The sequence below is a fragment of the Phaethon aethereus genome, assembly GCF_964289735.1.
Source record: "Phaethon aethereus genome assembly, chromosome: 4".
Lineage (NCBI taxonomy): Eukaryota > Metazoa > Chordata > Aves > Phaethontiformes > Phaethontidae > Phaethon > Phaethon aethereus.
Window position 1 is genome coordinate 26,332,446 of NC_138578.1, and position 23,293 is coordinate 26,355,738.

A 23,293-nucleotide genomic window follows, 5' to 3' on the forward strand; every position below is an offset into this window, starting at 1 on the left:
GCCTCCCACAGCCCACACCTTACAGAGTCAAAATCCAGATTACCTCTTGGTGCAACAGTCTTGATTCACCTTGCCAAATCAAGGAGGAAGCAACACTACAAGCTAGCTCGGCAGCAGGACTCACTTTTTGGGGTTTCCCGGTCTCAAGACTGGTGCTTGCCTTCCCTCTATTCAGCAGAGGAGAGAGGTGGAGTGGTCACCTGGGAAGAAAGCATGCCAGCAGGCTGGAAATTGCTGTACAGACTGCAGAAATTAATTAAACCCCCACTGGAGCAGAGAGGGACCAACAGAGAGTCTTTCTGCACTCTGTGTCTAAAACTCACCTGGGAGCAGGGTGCCGGAGCTCGGGTGCCTGCCCTTAGGGGCTGCCGGGGGGTTTATCCAGTGACCGCCCCACACCCAGCAGTGACACCACTGCAACCAACAGGGACGTTAAAACCCGTGTGGCAGAGCCGCGACTGGCCCTATCCCCAAAGCACCAGCCTGGAGAAGCACAGCCTCCCCGGCCCTAAGGGGCAGGTGCTGGTGGGAGGGAGTGGGGCTGTGCATCTCGCACTTGGACTTTAGCACTGAGTGGCACCTTTGCCCAAGCCTGGTTTTGGGTCTGCTCCTTATCCTGAAGCATCCAAAAGGCAGGTTCCACCAGAGGGCACAGCCACTCAGCAGAAGTGGGGAGCTGGGGCAGCGGCCACAGCAGGATGCTCCCGGGAGCAGAGGTCCTCCAGCAGCTAGCAGGGCTGGCTCCTGCCTACCCCCGCTGCATCCTAAAGGGAGCTGGGGTTCTCCTTTACAAAATACACTGGTCCCTGCAGCTTTCAAAAGAGGCGCAGCACCTGCTTTGGGCTCCTGAGCACATGATCTCCTGCTCTGGGCAGGTGAAAGGAAGCTAGCGTAGCGAGAACCATGCTTTTTTTCAGTGTTACATTTGATCTTATATTGGATATGTGCATCAGGCAGGTTTCCTTGAGGTAACAAGTGAGGGTTTCCATTTCTTCCCACTTATATGATACCCTTGTTCTTTCTTTACAAAACACTTCCACTAATTTGGGGTCTGCCTGGTGACCAGGCAGCTCTAACTCGTAAGATGATAATTTTTCGTAGTTTTTGTGCCTAGCCCACCTTTGAGCCGTGGGACTGAGCGGGAGGGCATGGAGACCTTTCCTCTCTGGGACTGCTCTGCCCCCTTTCCCCTCCATTAGCCTGTGCAGCATTTAAAAGAGGCTAAAGCAGAGGAAGGGCATCCCTCCTGCCAGCATGTGCAGGGGAACCGGTGTACACCCTTCAGGGAGGTACAAATCAGTAGCTGTGCCCTTTTTGTGTGAGGCAGAGCTCAGGGAGCCCTTCTTCCTACAGTGCCTCTCATTGCTCATTTCAGCTCTGCATTCTCCCCAGTCAGGGCTCTCCCTCTGTGGCATAATTAGAAACACACTTGAGTTGCCTCTATTTGTCTCAGTAGATCATCATGGCAAGTGCAATCCTCATATTGTACAACATGACAGTAATTAACACCTAGCTACAGCGCTATGGCATCTAGATTTTTCTTCACTGATGACCGCAAATCACAGGCAAGCATTTATACTATTAACAGTATGAATATGACACATTTTAATTTTGTGGACAATGTATGTAGCAGATAAGCAACATAATAATTATGCTTTGTATGTGAAATAACATTTTCCTTCTAAGGCTCTCCAAACTTTTAACACTCAATAATGAATTTAGTCTTGCTATATCTGCTGTGATGGGAGAGTTGTTAGTTTTGCTCTTCAGGAAAAAAAAAATGAAGTAGAGAAGTGACTTGTCAGAAGCATCTTGGAAACTGCCATTTAGGCTCAATGAATAAAAATCTTTTACGTTCGCAGTTTTGTGGTATAACCATAAATGGTGTTTGTCCATGTCTGCTTCTGGGGCCTGACTGAAGTCCAACAAATATTCTGCTGATTCCTATAATTAATTAGGCATTTTGACCTTTGGAGCCCAAGCCATGAATTTCTGGTGACACAAGTTATACACATATGAAGCAAGTGATGAAATTCCCTGTTCCCTGGGTGTTGGTTTGAACAGATGAGGTGTTCAGATAAGAAATGCATTGATTCACTGCCATTCCTAAGGAAGCTAATGAAGAACCCTGGATGGAAATGCAAAGAATCTTTCTTTCGTCAGGTCCTCCTGGTGATCAGTGGTCATATCTGACTTCTGTGTATTCAAACCTTCATTTGACAATCATATAAGCATGCTGGAAAACTCATCTCTCTTCTTTGGATTGTCCTGGAAAAAGGAGAGGGAAATGACTGGAAAAAGGAGTATGGGATCAAAAACAGCGGTGTATTTCTGTATCTTCCTATGGGAAGGCAATTTTTATCCCTGGAAAGATCTTTCCCAGTATCTGCACCTTAAAAAATGCTGGAAAAAATCATAGTTCCAGATTTTAACACCCTTTTTTTTTTCCCCTTTCAAGAATACTTAAACAGATATATTCACATCCTACCAAAGGTCCCTGTGACAATTTATGGCTTAACCCCCTGGTACCAGAACTCTGAAACCCCTAACTTCCAAACCAGAATCACTTCAAACGGAGCCCTCTCCCACACCAAGTGCAAGTCAACCAAGCCGAGCAAACCTGAACTTGCCTCCTTCTGTTCAGAAGTCTTTCTGGCCTAGGGCTAATCTGTTTCAAGCACTCTGCTCCTATTGGTGAGAAGTTGTTCCTGCTGCAAGCTTGCACCGCTGCAGGCTTATCCTTGGACAACAGTTGGCTGTAGCAATACTCATTTCCCAACTTACATATTGGTAGATGACCACTTGTCGTGGTTTAACCCCAGCCAGCAACTGAGCACCATGCAGCCGCTTGCTCACTCCGCCCTGGTGGGATGGGGGAGAGAATCGGAAGGGTAAAAGTGAGAAAACTCATGGGTTGAGGTAAAAACAGTTTAATACATAAAGCAAAAGCCACGCACATAAGCAAAGCAAAACAAGGAATTCATTCACCACTCCACATGGGCAGGCAGGTGTTCAGCCATCTCCAGGGAAGCAGGGATCCATCACGTGTAATGGTTACTTGGGAAGACAAATGCTGTAAATCTAAATGTCCCCCCTTTCCTTCTTCTTCCTCCAGCTTTACATGCTGAGCATGATGTCATATGGTGTGGGATATCCCTTTGGTCAATTGGGGTCAGCTGTCCTGGCTGTGTCCCCTCCCAGCTTCTTGTGCACCCCCAGCCTACTTGCTGTTAGGGTGATGTGGGAAGCAGAAAAGGCCTTGACCCTGTGTAAGAACTGCTCAGCAATAACAAAAACATCTCTTTTTTATCAACACTGTTTCCAGCACAAATCCAAAGCATAGCCCCATACTAGCTACTGTGAAGAAAATTAACTCCAACCCAGCCAAAAAGAGCACATTCTCCACCCCTTATTCCATACCATTTATGTCATGCTCAGGTCCCACACTATCTAATATTTTCTCATCAACCTCCCTCCCGCTTCCCATCCTTTGATACAATACACAGATATAAATCCCTTAGTCTATGGACCACTCTTGTAAAATGTCTTTAAAATGTCCAGAATTGTCCACAAAAGCCTGTTGAGTTCATTTAGTCCATGAGTTTGGGCTCCATCTATGGTTGGTCACTCAGGACAGGAGAGGTGGTGTGTTGCGTGGAGTTACTGGGCACCAAAGCCAGCTCAGGTTGGGTCACTGCTACACTTGCACTGCTTCTTGTAAGGCTCATCCTCCATTGGTTCAGGTGGTTCCTGATATAGTAATTTCTATAATGTGCAACTCAAACCCCGGGTTACAATGGTTTAAAGGTATTTCTATTACAGTCTCCACCCCTGGTCCCCTTTGGGACAGGCTATAGGGTTTAATATTGCAATGAACTCCTACCCTTGCTTCTAGCCTGGCTAGTAGCAAGGGGTTCTTGCTATAGTAATTCCCATAATGTGCAACTCAAATCCCAGGTTACAATGATTTAAAGGTATTTCCATTACAATCTCCATCTCTGGTCCCTTTGGGCCAGACCATCAGGTTTAACATTGCAATGAACTCCTCCCCTTTCCCCCACTCCAGCTTGGACTTATCTACACACTGCAGTCCCTTAGGGGTGCACTTGCTCCAAGAGGAGCCTTATCTATGCATCACAGTCTCTTCAGGGCTATACCTGCTGCATCCTGGACTTGCCCACAGCCACAGTTGCTCTGAGGTGTACCTGTTCCAAAGTGGCTTTATCTGTGGACCACAATGCCATCAGAGATATACCTGCTCCAGAATGGCCTTACCCACAGCCACAGTCCCTTAAGAAGTAAACCTGTTCCAACATAGCCTTACCCATGGCTGCAGTCCTACCAGGGGAGTACCTGCTCTGTCATGGGCTTATCCATGGCCACACATTTTGAGGCACTCCAGCATGACCTCATGCACAGCCAGTGATGCTTCAAGGTGTACCTGCTGCAGTGTGGGCTTATCCTTGGCCCACGATCCCTTCAGAGGTATAACTGCTGCAACACTGGCTTAACCATGGCCACAGATACTTTGAGATGTATCTGCTCTGGTGTGGACTTACTCATGGCCAAAGATGCTTCAGGGTGTCCTGCGCCCATGTGGACTGACTCATCCACAGGCCACAGTTCCTTCGACTCAAGTTCACGCTGGAGTTCCAGCCTGTCCAATACAGCAGCACAGAAACGGCAACAATGCCCTGGCCATCTGCCAGCCCAGGCGCATCGTCATTGCTGTTATCACCATGTTCCCAGGCACAGCAGAGTAAAGTGGTCAGCAGTACAGCAGTACAGCAAGCAGCAAAAGCAGAAAGCAGCCACTAACGAGCACTAGACTCCAATACACAGTAAGGAAAGCAAACCCATGGCAAGCACAAGAGCCTGCCAATTAATAGCTACACAGCAATAACAGCTATAAAGTCAATCTAGCACATTCCACTCGAATCTGTCATTATCTCAAGCCCTTTGAGCCCCATGTTGGGCACCAAAAAGGGCTGTCGGCAACTAAGCCCCACACAGCTGCTCATTTCCTCCCCTGCTGTGGGATGGGGGAGAGAATCGTAAGGGTAAAAGTGACAAAACTCGTGGGTTGAGATAAAGACAGTTTAATAGGACAAGCAAAAGCCGTGCACGCAAGCAAAGCAAAACAAGGAATTCATTCAACACTTTCCATCGGCAGGCAGATGTTTAGTAATGCATCACGTGTAATGGTTACTTGGGAAGACAAACACCGTAACTCTGAATGTCCCCCCCTTCCTTCTTCTTCCTCCAGCTTTACATGCTGAGCATGATGTCATATGGTATGGGATATCCCTTTGGTCAGCTGGGGTCAGCTGTCCTGGCTGTGTCCCCTCCCAGCTTCTTGTGCACCCCCAGCCTCCTCGCTGGTGGGGTTGTGTGAGAAGCAGAAAAGGCCTTGACTCTGTCCAAGCACTGCTCAGCAACAACGAAAACATCTTTTTTTTTATCCACACTGTTTCCAGCACAAATCCAAAGCATAGCCCCATACTAGCTACTGTGAGGAAAATTAACTCTATCCTAGCAAAACCAGCACACCACTGAAGCAGTAAAACAAGATAAAAACAAGCAGATAGCTGAAACTGAGAAACAACCTGTCTGCTCAGGAATATGTAAAACCCAAAGAGAATTAACACTTCGCATTTTAGCACCCTTGCCATACTTAGCAGGTGGTCTGTCTTTCCCTGGCCATCCCTCAGCCCCTGGGCCAAGCATGCTGTTGCAAGTGTTGGCCACTGCAATCTGTTGGCTCGCTTGGCCCCGTTGAGGGAGAGTGCAAGGGCGCATCCCAACTGCAGCTCCACCACCAGCCACACTACTCACTCCCTCCAGGAGCCAGACCTGACCCTTCAGGGAGCCAATGCAACTCACTACATAAGCTATTTACTTTCTTTTTTTTTGTTTGTTTTAGATGACTTACCCACCCACTGTAGTGAGCTGAATCAGCTGATGGAGGGGTCAGGGGAGTGCCAGGGGTGGGGAAGCAGGGGGAGTGCGTGACCAACAGGAGAGTAGGAAGCAGAAACTCCCCTTCTGTGGCAACCAGGCTGGCTCAGCCCTTCCACCCAGGCAGTCTCTGCCTGCTAGTGTGGCAATCGATTGGAGCGCAGAGAGCAGGATGACCTGTTATTTTGGAACACTCCCCAAATAGCATTAATCCTCCAAATGACCGGCAACCTCCACAGGAGTCACTCCTGTGGCTCCTCTGTTGGAATGCAAGCACACAGGCATGGTCATATACCCAACTGCAGGTGTCTGCTTCCTCGGGTAGGTGGGCTAGGTCATCCAGAACATCCCTGGGGCCAGTAGATAGGACATGGGATTTAGAGGAACAGCTGCTGGAGGCTGGGCAGAATACTGGAGGACATCTCAAATGGCAGTACCAGACACCTGTCTGTCTGAAAATGAGTCGAGATTGAAGTGAGTAATGTTAGAGTCTTCAGCAATGATGCAACATATGTCCAGCTACACTGAAAAAACTGCCTGAGAGACGGGGTACTCCTAGGCTTGAGTAGCAGTGGCAGAGCCTGCCCACAGACTTCCCCATACCTCTGAAATAGTAACATCAGATTGAATATACAGCTGGGTACAAAAGCTTCACCTTGACCCCACTGACTTCCTACAAAAATCCTGGCAGTTTTATTATCATCTTAATTTGTTCTTATTTCTTCATGTATTCAATCTAATGCTAACACAGAGCACTTTTTATGTCAACAAAAAGCACTTCTGAGGCCAAAAAATACCTATGCAGTCCAGATATCCAAAGATGTGTTTAAAAATTAAAGGGAGCCCTTTAAAACCAGATTCTCTGTGTAACTATGCAACTACTTTTCTGTATGACTTTTCATGTACTCTAAAGTGCATGCAACTCTATATAGCAAAGTCAAGTCCTTTTATAGGCTATTTTTGCACAAATTCCAGATGGCACAGAGCAAGTGACTTTGCTATGTAAAGCTAAAGATTTTTGAGGAGGTGACGGTAAAGATTTTCTCCACTTTTGTACCCTCTTCATCAGTGGCTGCAGGATTAGTCCAACTGATGAAGTGAAAGAACAAGAGAAAAGGCCATGGAAAGCTGATGAGAAACAGTTTTGAAAACACCTGCAGCTCTCTGAGCTTCTCCATCTGGAAAGCAAGGCCAGGACTGTTTCCCTTTCCCTTTGTCTTGTCTATACAGACAGTAATCTTTTTGAGAAAGGACTATGGGACCTTGATTTGTTGAGGGCCTCTGGGTACAGTTGTAATAAATAATAATTTAGCACCGCCTTGCAGTTTCAGCATGAGCAGCATGATGTTTGGTGTTTTGCTTAAAACATCCCCCAAATGACAATGTGAGAAACTCAGAAAAGTTCTCATTGTCAGGAAAAAAGAAGAGAAAGGCTGAAAAACATGACTCTGAAGAGCATGATAGTCAAAATGCAAGGAGGAACATCAGACCGGTTAGCTGTTGATGTCCCACAACTTCAAGGCTTTCTTATTTTTTTTCTCAGTGCTTGAGTTTGATGAGATTAAACACTTCCATGTCAATGAAAACTGAAATTCATAAAGTCAAGAGCATGCTGACCTGTGCCGGATCTGCTCGTTTATGGGTGGCTTTCTTGTCATTAAAGCTGTTCTCCTCCTGCCTTCAGACTGCAAACTCAGTAGGGGCTGGGACCACTATTTTATCCCTGCTCGTACTGTAAAGCACGTCCCAAGTGCTGCCGGAGTCAGAGGAACTCAGCTGGAGATGTCAGCATGTGGCAGATGAGACAGGAAGGCAAAATTAAGGATACATAAACACCATGTGCCCTAGCTGCAAGATCTGAGCAGGTGACAGTTACACCCAGAGTCTTATCAATGACATAGACAGTGGGATCAAGTGCACCCTCAGCAAGTTTGCAGATGACACCAAGCTGGGTGGTGCGGTTGATGCTCCTAAGGGATGGGATGCCATCCAGAGGGACCTGGACAAGCTCAAGGAATGGGCCTGTGTGGACCTCATGAGGTTCAACAAGGCCAAGTACAGGGTCCTGCACCTGGGTTGGGGCAACCCCTGGTATCAGTACAGGCTGGGGGATGAAGGGATTGAGAGCAGCCCTGACGAGAAGGACTTGGGGGTACTGGTGGATGAAAAGCTGGACAGGAGCTGGCAATGTGCACTCACAGCCCAGAAGGCCAACCGTATCCTGGGCTGCATCCAAAGCAGCATGGCCAGCAGGTCGAGGGAGGTGATTCTGCCCCTCTGCTCTGCTCTGGTGAGACCCCAGTTGGAGTCTTGCGTCCAGCTCTGAAGCCCTCAGCACAGGAAAGACATGGAGCTTTTAGAGTGGGCACAGAGGAAGGCCACAAAAATGGTTAGAGGACTGGAATACTTCTTCTATGAAGAAAGGCTGAGAGAGTTGGGCTTGCTCAGCCTGGAGAAGAGAAGGCTCCAGGGAGACCTTGTTGCAGCCTTCCAGTACTTAAAGGGGGCTTCTAAGAAAGACAAGGACAGACTTCTTAGCAGGGCCTGTTGTGACAGGACAAGGGGTAACGGTTTTAAACAAAAAGAAGGTAGATTTAGACTAGATAGAAGGAATATATTTTTGACAATGAAGGTGGTGAAACACTGGCAGAGGTTGGCCGGAGAGGTAGTAGATGTCCCAACCCTGGAAACGCTCAAGGTCAGGTTGGACAGGGCTCTGAGCAACCTGATCTGGTTGGAGATGTCCCTGCTCACTGCAGGGGGGTGGACTAGATGACCTTTGAAGGTCCCTTCCCACCCAGACTGTTCTATGATCCTATGATTCTGCCCCATGGTCCACCAGCCCCATTCATACGATAACACCCAGAGGTGTGTCTGTGCATGGCGGGGAGCCTGGGGCTGCCTGTCTGCAGGCCAGTGGCCCCCCGCATGGGGATGCCCCCGGGGCCTGGCCGGGCAGTGGGGGCACAGGATCCACGCATGGGGGGGTCGGCAGGCAGGTGTATATTTAATTCAAATGCAAAAAGGACGGGGTGGGGGGCGTGTAGGGCTTTTGGGGTGTGTATGCCGTTGCTTTTCTGGCTAAACCTCAGCTTGTGCTGCTTTATTTCCCCGGCGGCCGGGGAGGGCGCGCAGGGCGCTGCGGTAGCAGTTCAACACAGGGGTGGGGGCTTTCTATTTTTGTAGTTGATTTTGGCGGCCTGGGGAGGCTTTCCCCCGGGCCAGGGGAGCGGCGGGGGGTGTGCGAGGGGCGGCGGCGGGGGGGCGGGTGTCCCGGGCGGTGGCGGCGGCGGGCGGGCACTAAGACCGCACCGCCCCCGGGCGCTGCGCGGCGGCTGCAGAAGAGGAGGAGACCGGCGGGCCCGGGCGGAGAGGCGCGGAGGGGAGCGGAGCTATGTTAAACCCGGGGTACCGCTGAGGCGGGGCGGGCCAGGCCAGATTCGGCGGCGGGCGCGCAGGGGCCCGGCTCCGAGGCGACGGCAGGCAGCATTTCGGCGCGGGGAGCGGCTCCGCAGCCACCGGGCCAATGAACATGTCAGTGTTGACTTTGCAGGAATACGAATTCGAGAGGCAGTTCAACGAGCATGCGGCCATCCAGTGGATGCAGGAGAACTGGTGAGTGCCGCCCCCGGGCCCCGTTGCCCGCCCGCCAGCCCGCCCGGATCGGCGGGGAGGCGCCGAGCCCATCCGGGTGCGCGCTGTCTGCGCCCGCCCGCCCGCCCGGCGCGGTGCGGCGCGGCGCGGCGCGGTGCGGCGCGGCTCTGCGCCGCCGTGCGCGGGCACACGGGCGCTGCCGCCGGCGCCACCTGCGCGCCCGGGCGGGGGCCGCCCCGCCGCCGCCCGCCGGGTTACGCAAGGCCGGGGCATCCCGCCGCCGGCGCGGCGCGGTGCGGGCCCCGGGCCCCGCCGCCGCCGCCGCCCTCCCGCCGTGCCCCGGCCCTCCGGCTGGCCCGGCGGCGCGGAGCCGCACACGTGCCCCGGCTCTGCCCTCGGCCTCCCCTGCCTGTCCTTCCCGCGCCCCGCGCAGTATGCGCGTTAAAACAAGTTGCGCGTGTGCCTGGAGACCCTTTTCCTCCTCCCTCCCCTCCCCCAGCTTCTAATAAAACTTCATTTGCAGCCACGCGGCTATTAACTTTCCCGGCGTATGCGTGCGGCCGGGGAGCCGGGCCGAGCCGCGGCGGGACCCGCCGTTCCGGGGGGGTGCGCGGAGACCCGGCTGGGCTTCCCCGGCCGTGGCGGGACGGAGCCTCACGCACACGGACACACGCACGCTGCCTTGCCCGCCGAAGGGGAGCGCTGCGCCGGGAGCTCGCTCGCTGCCCCGGGAGCATCCCCGGTGTCGGCGCGCTCCGCGCCGCTCCCTGGGCCGGCAGCGTGGAGGCAGGGGTGGAAGGCTGCCCAGCTGCCCCTGCCCCCTCCCGCGGGGTCCCCCGGGCTGCCCTCGGGGCCGCGATCCCCCGCTCCATCACGCCCGCCCAGACCTTCCTCCCGGTCCCCCTGGCTTCGTCCGCCTGCTCGGGCCTTGTGTTGACACCTTGCTCACCCACGCTGCGCACCCCCACTTTCCCCGGCCACCCTCACCTGGTGCCCAGTCTCGTCCTTTCTGCTGCGCCCCTGGTCTCTCTCTCCAGCTTGACCCCGACTTTGCCATTGCCCGCATCCCCTCCCTCGGCAGTGCTGCCTGCCCCCTCGGGCTCCCTCATCCCCATATCTCCTGAGTGAGGACCTTCCCCATGCCACCCTCATGTGATCAAGGCAGGATAGGACTGTCTCTGGGTCCACGCTGTGATGCCTATGTTTGCAAGGCAGAATGGTCCCAGATTCTGGGGGAATCTCAGCCAGGCACTTGCTGGAATCCTCCAGTGACTAGTCTGGGAACTTTTAAGGGCAGTATAATTAAGACGACCATTTAAGTGTGTGTATGTCTCCCTCCGTTCTCCCGCAGGTGATCTCATTAGCTTTTGAAGGGTGCCTAGTGTCACTCATGTTTCAGGAGAAAGGAGAACACAGATATTCTTGGGCTGGGAGTGTTGGATGCTTCCCATTTTGTCCGTGTTCCAGAAGAAAACTGGCATCAGAATAGGATAAACTGGTAAAAGAGGATGGAGGGGGTGAGACCTGAGTGTATATAATAGTGAAACAACCCAGGAGAAATGCTGTTTAGATGAAAGAACCAGGACTCCTGCGTCGTCTTCTTGGCTCTCCTGCGCTTCATGACATGACCTTGGGAACATTACATAACCTCTCCCAGGCCTCAGTTTCTCCAGTAGGGAAAGATGGAGGGATGGGGGGTAATAATGCTGAAATGCCCTCATGAGGCGCTTCGATGACTTAGGTAATGTTTGCTGGGTGCCTTGAAGATGTCAGGTACTATATAAATGCTAAGCAGTGTGATTAAAATCTCCCTGGCAGTCTCGTGTGCTGCAGAGGTCGCCAGCTGGGACTCCCGTAATGCCAGGCTCCCACTTCCCAGGTTCAAAGAAGGAGACTGTCAGTTTTACGCTTCTGCCGTACAGCTGAAGAGACACGATGATCCGTGCGCACACGCTTTTTGGTCTAGTTTCACCTTCTCTAAGGGAACTGATGAATTAATACCTTTGATTCACATGAAAGTAAGAAGGAAGAGCGATCTGCTTGTGGTGCAGGAGCGTTTCTGGAAATGAAACGGAGCTGTGCCTGCTGAGGTCTCTGTCGTGGCAGGCTTTTTCTGAAAATGCTGCTGAAGACTCTTTCGAGTTTCAGGTTAAATTGTGCTTTTCTTATCTTCAGGAAATTTACTTGCTTAATGAAACGGGTGCTGTTCCAGCATTTGTATTTTGTGGGGGAGCTTCACTGGCAAAATACAGCAGCTAAGGGCCATACAAGAGGGCTTTTGTACTTCGTATCAGGATGATACGATAGGTTTGCTTATGCAGGCATCAATGGCAGTACGTGGCTTCTCAACGTTTTAGGCGTAGCCTTAATGTACATATCATTAACGTAAGAGCGTCCTAAGATGAGGTTGTTAAGTGGTAGTTTGTAGGGATAAACACAGTTGTTTGTTCTTTGGGCAGGAAAATGGACTAAGTGGGCTTGCTTCAGGAAAGACTGGCAGGATTTTATACTGTAATCACCATTTAAATTAGGATGCAGTACTATTACAATGCCTAACATGGAGGTAAACAAATTCTATAGGTGTGGCATTTGTTGTTTGACTTCCATCTCAGAAATATTGCTTGATACTTCACAAGGCCAAAAAAAAAAAAAAAAAAAAAAAGCCTGTAGGGTGTTAGGGGGGATGAAGTGTCTCTAAGGAGCTGACCCTGTCTTTTGGGTTTTGAGAAGCGTCTTTGGAGTCTGACTAGGCCGCATACAAAGAGGTAGTCAAGTTTGAGGCAGGACATGAATCCCTTTACATACCCTCTGGGTCCTGAGCTGGTTACAGCACTAACAAACCCTTTTAATTATAACTGCGTAAGCCTAAAGCTGGAAAAGCTTGAATGCAAAGCCTAGGGGTAGCAGCCTACCCCTAGGTACTGGTATGGTTGGTCTGGATGGATCATGGGGCAAGGAATGAAGTGGCTGGTTCTGTTCCGCCAGGGCTCGCCCCTCCTTCGCCTCTGTCCGCCGAGCCTGCGCCAAGCTCCATCGCTGCCTGGGCCCGCTGCATGCTCTCTGCGCCCACTGATCGCTGGCACCCAGGCTTTTCTTCAGCACGCCCCCACCCTAGGGTTCGTGTCCTCGCTGCCATCTGCCCCTGGAAGTCATCCCTCTGCGGCTGGCATGAATGGAGCCCGTCTGACGGTGAATTGGCCTGACGGCGGTGAACGGGGTCCTCCTTGCTTCATTCCAGATGTTGCCGCTCCACTTCAGGGAGGCCCCCATCCTGCAGCGTGCATCGCGCTGGGACCTCTTTACAGCCTGGGCCCAGATTAGCGGTGCTGTAAGGAGGCTACTGTTTTGACACAGGGGAAAAATGAATAGTCTGTTCCCTGATACTTAGAAGCGGATGGGTTTCGTGCCTCCCTGAGTGCTTGGCTTTCTGGGTATGCGCTCGTGTGGTATCGCCCCAAGACCGCCTGCTTCTCCTGCAGGGAGGCACGAACGGCCGAGGGAGGTTGCAGGCTGCGCAGGCAGACCTGCAGCCGGCCTGTCGCTGAGGGCGAGAGCCAGCGAGTAGTTGTCTCCCCTAAAGAAGCGATGACAGGTCTTGAGGAGGTTAAAGAACTAACAGGTCCTTTTACTCTCATGAAACTCCCTCCGCTTTACGCTGCGGGATAGCTGTTGTTGATGTACATTTCTGTGTGGTGCCGTCAGGCAGGTAGCTTTTGATACAAGATGCAGTATCGCTTTGATCTTCTCGTGCTCAGACCCTGGGAGGTTTGATTTCGGTAAGATCACGATTAAGTCAAATGTCTATTAATATAGTTGCTTAAAATTATTTCTCAAATCAAACTCTCCCAGTACCTCCTCCCAAACTTCTTCAAAGAGGAAAGAGAGGTGAAGTAAATAATCTGCAGAGGATTTTTTTTTTTCCTTAAACTGCTGCATGAGAATTAATGCAGCTCTAGTCCTTTATTTCTCGTGAATAAATACATTACTATTTTTGCAGAAAATTCGCAGTTCAGTCAGCCATACAGCAAAAAGGGTTGCAGCACTGGGATCCCGATTCCCAGCTGCAGCCAGTGAGGTAGCAAAAACCGGCCGGTGCTCAGGAAAGCAGAAGTGACAGAAATGCACGGACGGAGCGGTGACCGCCGGGGTCCTCCTCCATCGTGCTGCAGAGCACCAGGTTCAGGCATCAGCACGAAGTGACAGTTGTTCCTGTTATAATTGTCTGGCCAATAATAATTATCTTCAGATGTCTGCTGATGAGGGGCTCACCAATGGGGAGGCAGGAAGCCTGTGCTGACTGCGCCGAGATTATCTGGGCGAGATGACGTCACGCGAGGGCTTGCCTAAAATCACAGAAACTTTTCCTCCGCTGCTCCGCCGGCTGCTGCAGAGCCCCGGCCATCCCTGCCCCTAGTGCCGCTACCCTCCTGCCGCTGCTGCCCGCCGGCGGGCTCCCCTCGCTCCCCGCCCTTTTGTGTCTCCTGGCTTTTTCCTCTCCTGCTTTTCTCCCTGAAAAGCCACGGTTTGACCCTTGGCAGCCGCCAGCGCGCTCGCAGGTAATAGCGGGAGCCGAGTCGGAGCGGAGGAGGACGAGCAGGATGAAAGCGGAGGTGGTTCTTCCCCGAAGATGCTGTGGGGCTCTGCTGCAGAAAGTGGCCGTTTTTGTTAATGAGCTTTTGGTAAAGAGAGAAGCACTGCGTAGGGGCAGCTGGGCATTTCTTGTCTCTGAAGGGCACTGGCAACTCAAACTGGACTCCCAAATTAACTTTGTAAACCTCAGATGAGGATAAACGTTTGTGCATTTGAAAAAAACATCCTGGTGCAGGAAGTTATTTTTAACCTTTTGTTACCTGAAACTTTTATGTGGCGAGAGACAGAAAGTGCAGCTGATGCTGAGAGAAATTTATCCTTTGTAGTTCTCTTTCTGGTCGAAACTGGAGGTAGATGTGGAAGAGCAGGGGTCAACTAATCTGGATTTGAAAATGTGCTTGCCTTTTAATAATTCCCACAAGCACCATCGTCCTAGACAGGTTTGTTTCCTAAATGCGGAACAAGCTTCCCTCATCCACTTAAGCTACTCTTACCTCATGCAGAAATCAAGAGTGAGAGACCACGTGCATATCTCTCCAGGCATACGTGCGTGGCAGCCAAAAGCTGATGTAAATGACTTCTTTTCTTTTTTTTTTTCCCTTAGCTCTTGCTAAACACTAGTGAAGGATGCGGAGGGGTTGCTGCAGTCACTCTGTCCTTCTCTCTTTGCCGCGGCAAAGACTCAAAGGGAAGATGTATGAGTTGCTGTCTACCACAGAGAGATTGTTTTACTTGAAGGAAATTCAGTCAGCCCAAGAATGTAGCCTACCTCCAACATCTCATCCCCCAGAGGGGCTTTTTGCTGCTCTCTTGTGCAAACTGGCCATAAAGCTGACATGGCCACCAGTGCACGGCAGCTTTGGTGCTGCAGAGATTAGAGGATACCTGCTCCTGTGCCTTTCCTCCATCCTGCAGACCTTTCTGAGCAAAAGGCCAATGTACTGGAGTATCACAGAGCTTTGGTTCCTTGAAAATACAAGGATGGAGTCTACGGAGAATAACAGTTCATGTCCTTTCAGAGTTCAGGCATTTTCTGTGTGTGTGTATGTGTGTGTGTGCGCGCTTGGAAAAAAAAAAAGAGAGAAGAAGATGGTGGCACAAAAATGTCATCTTGAAGGTAAATACATGGGTGTCTTCTGGATTCAGCCTACCACTGAAACATAGGCATTGGCCTTTCGCTCACCCTGTCCTCAGGCCTCATCTCTTATCATGTTGCTTCATTAATTTTTAAGCTTCTGAGAGTGAAGACATCTCTTCTACTATGTGAAACACCAGGTAGTTGTGGGAATAATAAACTTGTAAGAATGGTGCAAGAAGTAATTGAGGAGCTTGCCATAATTTTCAAAAGTGAATATGGACATTTAGGAGCATTGTTGTTTGGGTTGAGGTGTAGGATGCTGAATTATTTTGGCACCTCTGAAAAAGTAGCTCCTATCTTCAACTAGGCATGTGCTGTGAAAGCAGAGGGGTGTTCGTGCAAGCACAGGCTGAGTGGCAAGCGGTGGCACAAACGCCCGGAGTCAGGGTGCTTTTTGTGGGTGGGCAGAGGAGCGACGGGAAGAAGCTGATTTCCCCAGGGACTGGGGTGCAGAGTGCCCAGCTATCTCCTTCCTTCTCTGAACGCCCTGGCCCTGTTGAATCGCAGGGAACTGTTTCCCTGGAAGATGGTATTTTCACCTCTGTGGCTATTTCTGCTAGCTTGTGGATACAGGCACCCATGCAGAGACAGACAGATCTTTATCCTTCACTGGTTAAATGCATGCAGAGTTGGTGGGAGGAGGCTCCCTGCACACTGGTCCAGTTTACCAGTCTGCTAAGCCGTAGCTTCACAAGGGTGTGGTGTTCGGGCTGTTGGGGCGGCACGAGGTGGATATCCTTTTGGTATACGTGGTTGCATCTCTACGTGATCAGTCCTGGCAAAAATGCAACTTGAAATCAACTGTCACGGGCTCTTGTGCACCCCAGGCGATGGCAGCCTGAGCGCAAAGCGCATCTTTGGCCGAGGTCATTGCCCCATGTTGAGAAGACGGCAGTTAGCTTGTACGACGGCACGCGAGTTGCTGTTGGCTGCTCTGCTGTCAGGCTGCGCGTGCTTCTGGGCTCTTCCTAGGCACCGCAGTGGCATTCCTTTCCCGATTGCCAATTTTTCATCATACCTTGTTGACGAGCCACTGTTATTTAGGTTGGTGCATTTTTTCCTCCGGTTAATTTTCTGAGGTGGATACTACACGTGCATGTCCCTTGTAACCTTTAAAAAGGTTATTATCTTTAAAAAAGAAAAATCTTTAAAAGATTTTAGAAATCTTTAAAAAATGTCTTCTTTAAAAGCAGTGAATAACATTTATGTGAGGACAGCTTCCATATTCTCCTCCTCCCTCAAACAGGCACAGTCTGGTTGTCCATAATCTGGTAAGAGAAGCACCGTAGACAGGCCACAATAATTTGTTAGATCCTGGCCTTTTAATGAACTCCATGCTGGTAGATGTTGCCTTTTAGTGGGGCTCAGGGTAAGCAGGACGTTGTTGCGTGTAACTCATTGCATGATTAGAGGGCTGCATTACTCCAGTTTCTGCAACGCCTAACATAACTGGCCTTTTTCCCTGACACCCCCCCCAGCTGAAAACACAGTGAGCATTCCTGTCCAGTACATCTACTGCTCCTTAAAAAGTCAAACGTGGTCACATTCCCCTCGGTCTCAGCAGAGAAGGATCTGGCCAAGTATTTAACTCTCAAATTTATGCACTGCGTTTGCTGTGGTCTCTTCTTTACAGCCATGTATTAGTGGTACTGGGAGTAAAAGGATGTTTTGTACTTTTTTCTTCCTTTATGTCATTGCACGGTCTCTGCCCCTTGCTCAAGAGTCTGTCCCAAGTCCTTTTCAGCTGACTTTGATCTGCTGACTCTTAGCGATAAATATAGAGATAAAAAGGGGGGAAAAATTGTGAGGGAAAGCTGTAGTGTCTCTGTCTTCGTAGCACTGGCAGGCTGGTACCCCTGGTGTGTTGGGGGTCCAGGGAGGGGGGACAGCCTGATGGGGAGTGCAGAGACCCTTCTCTGCAAAGGTGTTGTCAGTACAGAGCTGGGGACGTTGGAGGGTACAGAGCTGGGATTTCTTTTTTTGCTTTGAGGGTAAACTTTTGTTAGTGTTTATGGAGCTTTCCACAGCTTTGAGAATGATTTTGTAGTACAGGGTCCACTGGGACCATACAAGGCAAGATGATGTAAAACACTTTTTGGAAAGCTTAATCAGGAGAGAGTTTAGATGCTTTTTTCTTTTAATGGAAACGGGCTGAGGTTAAAACATATTATTTTAAAATGTAAATTAGCATCAGTTAAAATGTAAAATAAACTTTTCACTGACTCAGACTGTATGAGCATGCGAGCTATTTGTGTAACCATGTTACCCATGTACTGCTACCCAGTACTTTTTTTGCTTGCCAGCTGTTTTGTCAGCCCACTTGAACCTTGTCCTGGGTTGGTGTAGAAGGATTTTGTGTTTACTCTGCACAGCACCTAGCACAGCGGTGCCTCGTCCCTGATCAAAGCGTCCCAGAACTGCTGCTACTACAAGCCATGCTGTTTCTGATCGTGTCACAGCATCACGTCCCCTGGGGCTGAGTTTGCAGGGGGTGGCCGGTGTAGCCCGGTGGTGTGGTGCTCTGCAGGGACACCCAGGTTAGCGTTATGCAAGCTGGCAGCAGAATGGGAGACAGCGGGGCTGTGGTTGCACCCTGGCTAATTCAAGGAGAGAACTGCGTCACTTCATGTGCAGGGTTTTCCAATGTGGCTATTATTGCTTTCAGATCCAAGGTAGCACTGGTACCTGATACTGCTTTTCTCTGTGTCCCGTGTCCTATGTGCTCCATTGCAAACCTTCAACTGCAGGTCTTGTTGACTTTTGTGAGGACATCTTACCCTTTGATTGCCACAAGTCTTACTTAGGGACCAGGAGCAAGGTGGAAGGACTCCAAAACCAACATGACCTCAGTTTAACTAGAGAAGGGACCCAGAGTCTGAAGAGCAGACGTGCCATGAAATGATGAAATGATGGGCAGATCATGCATCTGCTGAGCAGTCCTTGACCTTCTGTGGGAAGAGCTGGTATTCAGAGTGGGGAAGAAGAGAGGGTGATGCAAGTTAATGGTTCATGCCAGTGGACTTGGGGCTTTGCAGAGTACCTGTAGCGGTTTATGCACTACACAGCATCCAAGGGAAAGATGATCAATACATCTCTGAGGACATGGGGAGCCTGACTCCAAACCGAATGCAGCCATAGCCACCTTGTACAAGTCAGGCATCATGCAGTCAGGCGCAGTTCTTTGGAAAGTGTCCAAGTCCCACGATTTCAAGGGAAATAAGGACCTGTGTCATCTCTGAAAATTGCTCTTTGTGCTTCAGTTCCTCAGCTGTAAAATGGGGAACAATTCCTTTCTGGGCATATTCAAAATTGTTTTCTTGTCACAAAGGTGATCCTGAGGTGGTAATACACATATGAGTAACTACGTTAAAACAGTACAGAAAACACAACAGCCTTCTAGTATTACTGTGCAGCTTTACACTTGTACTAGCACTTGGCAAGTTTGTCTCCTTGATTGTGGTAACCGAGGAGTAAGTAGAGCTGCTGTAATATCAGAGGCCAAGCAGTTTATTGTTGGTATCATGGGATTAAACTGCCGAAGTCCAGTCCATTGTTGATTGCAAATTTATGGAAGGAAATGTCCTTCAAATAGTCCAATAAAACTTCAGACTATTCAACATCTTCTGATGATAACATTTAAATAGAATTTTAAAAATTTGTTGGTAATTAGTTTCAGCATATGAAGCCTGCACACTGAGTGAAAAATGAATTGGACATCATCCGTGATTATGAGCTCCTCAAATTGAATGCATAGGTTTTGAAATCTGATGGCCCTAGCCACCCCTGGACATAAAACTTCAGATTGGTCAAGAGCAGTATTAAGGACAAACATCTTCCCTGTGTGTCTTGAGCCATCAGTAGTATAAATATACCTGGAAAGAGCAATCCCAGGGAGTACCAATTAACGTTTTAAGGGGAAGAAACAATGGGCCAAGTTCACCTCAATAAAAACACCGGAATGATATTATTGAGGAATCTGATCTTCTCGCTAATAAAATTGTCTGGTTTTCTTTTTCTTTCTTCTTTTATGTTTTATTTAGAACCATTAAGAGGTACTTAAGATGATAGTAAAATCCCCTATGTATAAATAAAAGTAGGATGCCAAAATTGTTGCACTGTCCCATTCAGATAGTGGGTTTATTAACAAATCTTTACAAAGTCCGTCTTTTTCCTTATGTAATTTTCATTTTAGCTTTAATTTGGAACTTTCCCTCTAGATCTCCTGTTGTGCTTCTAGTGAATGCAGGTCCTCTGTAAACTTTAATGGGAATTTTGTTGTTTCCAACATACAGAATCTCCAGGCTGCTGAAAGTCCTGGGTTTTCTTTCTTTTTGTTCGCCCCAGGGGGGCTGTCTGTCCAACTCCTTTTCCATGTCTTTGCAGGTCACAACCAAGGGAGGCATTGTTTATTAGCAGGAAATTCTGTGGAGACTTACATTTCAATTCCTTACTTCTTGTTTCTTCATCCTCCTTGGCTTGACAGCCAAGCAGAAAACTCCAAGCTATTTTGTACACCACGATGATGTCTAGATCCTCTTATCTTCATTAGCTGCCTTCACTTTCGCAAAGACTTTTGCTCTGTTGACATGGTAGCTCTGGCGCTGACGGCTGCTCCGGCCCATGTTAGACCTCAAAGTCTCATCATCAGGGGGGCTTGCTGGGTCCTCTCTCCTCGGTGTGGGCAGGGACCCGGCCCATGCCCATGGGCGGCTGACCCAAACTCAGCAAAACCCGATGGTAATTTCATGGCATTCCCTAGGTAAAAGCTGAAGCTGTGAGGATGTGCTAAGTGGAACTGCTGATGAGAGTGCACAGCACTGATTGCAGACCCCTGGTGAAACAGGTTGTTTAACAGGTAGAAGTATTTTGAGATGCATAATGTTTTCTTTACATTATTTGGTGAGGGCATTGCCCCATTACATTTTTTCATAAGATACACTGTTGCCCACTGTCTGAAACAAGATACTGACCTAGTTCAACCTTTGATCTGACCTGATCCCTCCTGTGTGCTTAAATACCCTTTTTTGATCACATGCCTGATAAAGAAAATACTATTTTTGGTACCAGTCATGCTAGAACTGCCTGGGAGTGACATTCCCCCTTGCAATGGCTCTGTGTACACAGACCATCAGTTTATTTTGTTAAATCATTATTTGTTGTTTCAGGACTCTGTAAATACTGTGGAGTTAAATCCATTATTTTTATATCTTAGTTGGATTGGCAGTTCATGCTGAAAATACCCAGCAATCCTTCATACTGCAGCATTTCTGGGGGTCTGATGCCAGGTGAGATTCCCCCTGTGCAAGGCACTGCTCACGGATGCTATGAAAAACTCTGTCTTGCCCCTAACAGCTTGTGGGTTTAGTTTAAAACTAGTAGTATCCCATACAAAACTCAGTCTTATTTCTGAAAAGGTTTAGATAAATGATTGCTATGAGAGCCAGATCCATACAGCAACATTGCCACTGTCTCTGTGACCCAGTGGGGAATTTTGCATCTGTCCCAGTGGAGGGAGGGTGGCTCCAGACAGCCAAACATCATGTGTAAAAATAATGTTATAGCACTGAAAGGAATCCTCAGTTAATGTGCCCTCGTTCACTGACTTCTAATATCATGTCGGAAATGTATTTTTTTCATTTGTAACAATTTCCCATAAGCTTTCCAGCATTTTCTGAGAGCTCCCCTCCTACATCAGTGCTTACATCATGGACAAATTTCAAAATTTAGTTTGAAAGATAAGATCAAGACCAGATGTTCCTGTTGCAACACTTAGAGCCAGACTGTCACAAGGCTGTTGTGCACAGGATGCTCACGCTGATTAGGAGATGAAAGAAAACGTTTTACTGAAAGAAAGATTTTGAAAACCTGGCCGTAGATCTACATGAGAGGAGGTCCTTCTGTCATGGTACCCCTGTATAAAGACGGTAGTTACAGTGCATGCCTTTCCCAGACTCCTCCACATATGCCTTTTGATCCTGCTCGGGAGGTTTGCATGTCCAGGATCCTGGTATTTGGTGATTACAGTTTACATTACTGGCCACTCGTTCAGTCCTTTGAGCAGCCTGCAGGCACTGCTGATGGGATTTGTCTGACCGCACAGACGCCTGCTACGTAAGGTGTCTGAGTCATCCTGAAATAGGGAGCTGAGAGAGATAAGTTGCATCCTAAAACCACTCCCTTCTCTGCACCGAATATAGAGAGGCTCCCGGGAGCTAATCGGACCGCAGTTATTTCCAACCATCCTTCTTCCTTTCTCCCCCGCCGTGCATTTTCTTCTTTTTCCAGGTATCTATTTGATTTTTCCTTTTCTGTGTATCTTTTTCCCATTTAGCAGCAGTCAAGCCGGCAGCACGGGCGGCTGGGGAAGCCCTGTATGCTGAAATAAAACAAGCTGTGCAGTGGGAAACAGCTGGTGTGTGTTTTGGTGCTGGGCTGATGGAGCTGGGCAGCGCAAGGCCGGACCCTGAGCTGTCTGCAGGTGAACAGAAAAAGCACTGCATCGAGCTAGTCCCACTGCCACCTTCTGATGAAGTCGCTCGGTCCTTGATTTCTGGAATAGAGCAATAACAAAAGGAGTGCTTGCGTAGAGCTTTCCTCACCCCCATCATATCCCGGCATAAAAGGGGCCTCTCTTTTAAAAGCCACTTTCCAGTCATTAGCTGGAAAAATCCTAAATAAAGTCTACAGTAAAGCTTCTCTTAGCTTCAATGTAAGAGATTTAGTTCCTAAACTTGAATGTGTTGGCTAAATGTAATGTAGCATCTGGTATGTAAAATGATTATGCCAATTCACATATTTTGCAATGGTCATTATTGTAAATGGAATAATTGGAAAAGATGCTAGAAAAGAGAAAAGAGATTGTGTCTACATTTAGGAAAAAATACACACCAGTCTGATAACATGGGAAATTCAGAGATTAGGGAGAAATAATAATTATAAGAGCTACCACAACTTTTTACGGTATGGTGAATGAGCAGAGCTCCTCCCTGTGCTTTCTGTAGTAGCATGCCCTTGATTGGGAAGAAGAATGGACTAGGATAACAAAAAAAGGATCTATTCGCTTCTATTGTGTATCGACATTAAAGCTGGGAATGCAGAGTTTGACCTTAGGCTTTCCAAATGCTCTTCTTGCCTTAGCAGTCCCAGTGACTTCAGCTGTTGTGGTGTCATGGAGCATCTTCCCTAATGAAGTGCTGGTGGCTTCAGGGTAGGCATGCAAGCAATGTAGGATACTGAGGGTGGTCCTCTGGTTTGTCTCGATGCACTCTTGCGAGTACAGTAAGCAGTTCTGAATTTTATCAATGAAAACGGCATATACAATTGAGGGAGGCTTTTGACAGGCTACAAGTATCTTGCCTACACTTTTCCTTTACAATTGTGTTTCAACATTTTGTCTTCATAGGCTGTCTCCTGATGACCTTAGTTATGATCCATATTTATTTGCTGGCAGAGAGTAGGCCCCTTTCCATTAAACTAGATCCTGCTGTATCTGTTTACAGGGGACATGAATTTGGCTTCAGAAATCTTTAGCCCATTTACCTTGTTTAAATTTTCAAGAATGAGTCTTGACTTAGTAGAATTTCAAGTAGCCCTTGTCTTGTTAAAATAGCTGTATATCTTGAACGAGGAACACTTGTGTTTGCTGTATTACCATGGAGAGTTACAGTATTTTAGTAGCTTTTTGTCCTTTGCTAAGGTCTAGACTGAATCCCACAGTTGCATTCTTGGTGAGTTAGATGCTTTAATGACAAAGCTCTATAATGTAACATTTCTAACAACAGGAGGGATGCCTTGAAAGTGGTGATGGGCTGCTCTCAGCGCTGCCCAAAGCCATTGCAGCTGGAATTCTTGCCAGATTAGAACGACCAATTCCACTGACTTTCAGCTGAGATCTCTCTTCTTAGCTCCTGAGTCCTATATGACATTAAAAGAAAGCAAGACTTTGACTCCCAGCACTTTTGAGAGCCTCCCATTGCATGTACAGTAAGCCAAAGCACATCAGACATAAACTTG

At 48.8% G+C, this 23,293-nt stretch overlaps 1 protein-coding gene across 1 annotated transcript in view; it reads left to right on the forward strand.

Moving 5' to 3' along the window:
* Nucleotides 1-9,484: 9,484 nt before the first annotated feature.
* The window catches only part of ELOVL6 (ELOVL fatty acid elongase 6), a gene marked incomplete at its 5' end in the record, with an annotated part of 76,401 nt that continues 62,592 nt past the window's right edge, over nt 9,485-23,293 (forward strand). The window contains one exon of the mRNA XM_081999427.1: nt 9,485-9,573. Coding sequence (XP_081855553.1) covers nt 9,485-9,573 — 89 coding nt within the window. The remainder of the gene's footprint in view (nt 9,574-23,293) is intronic.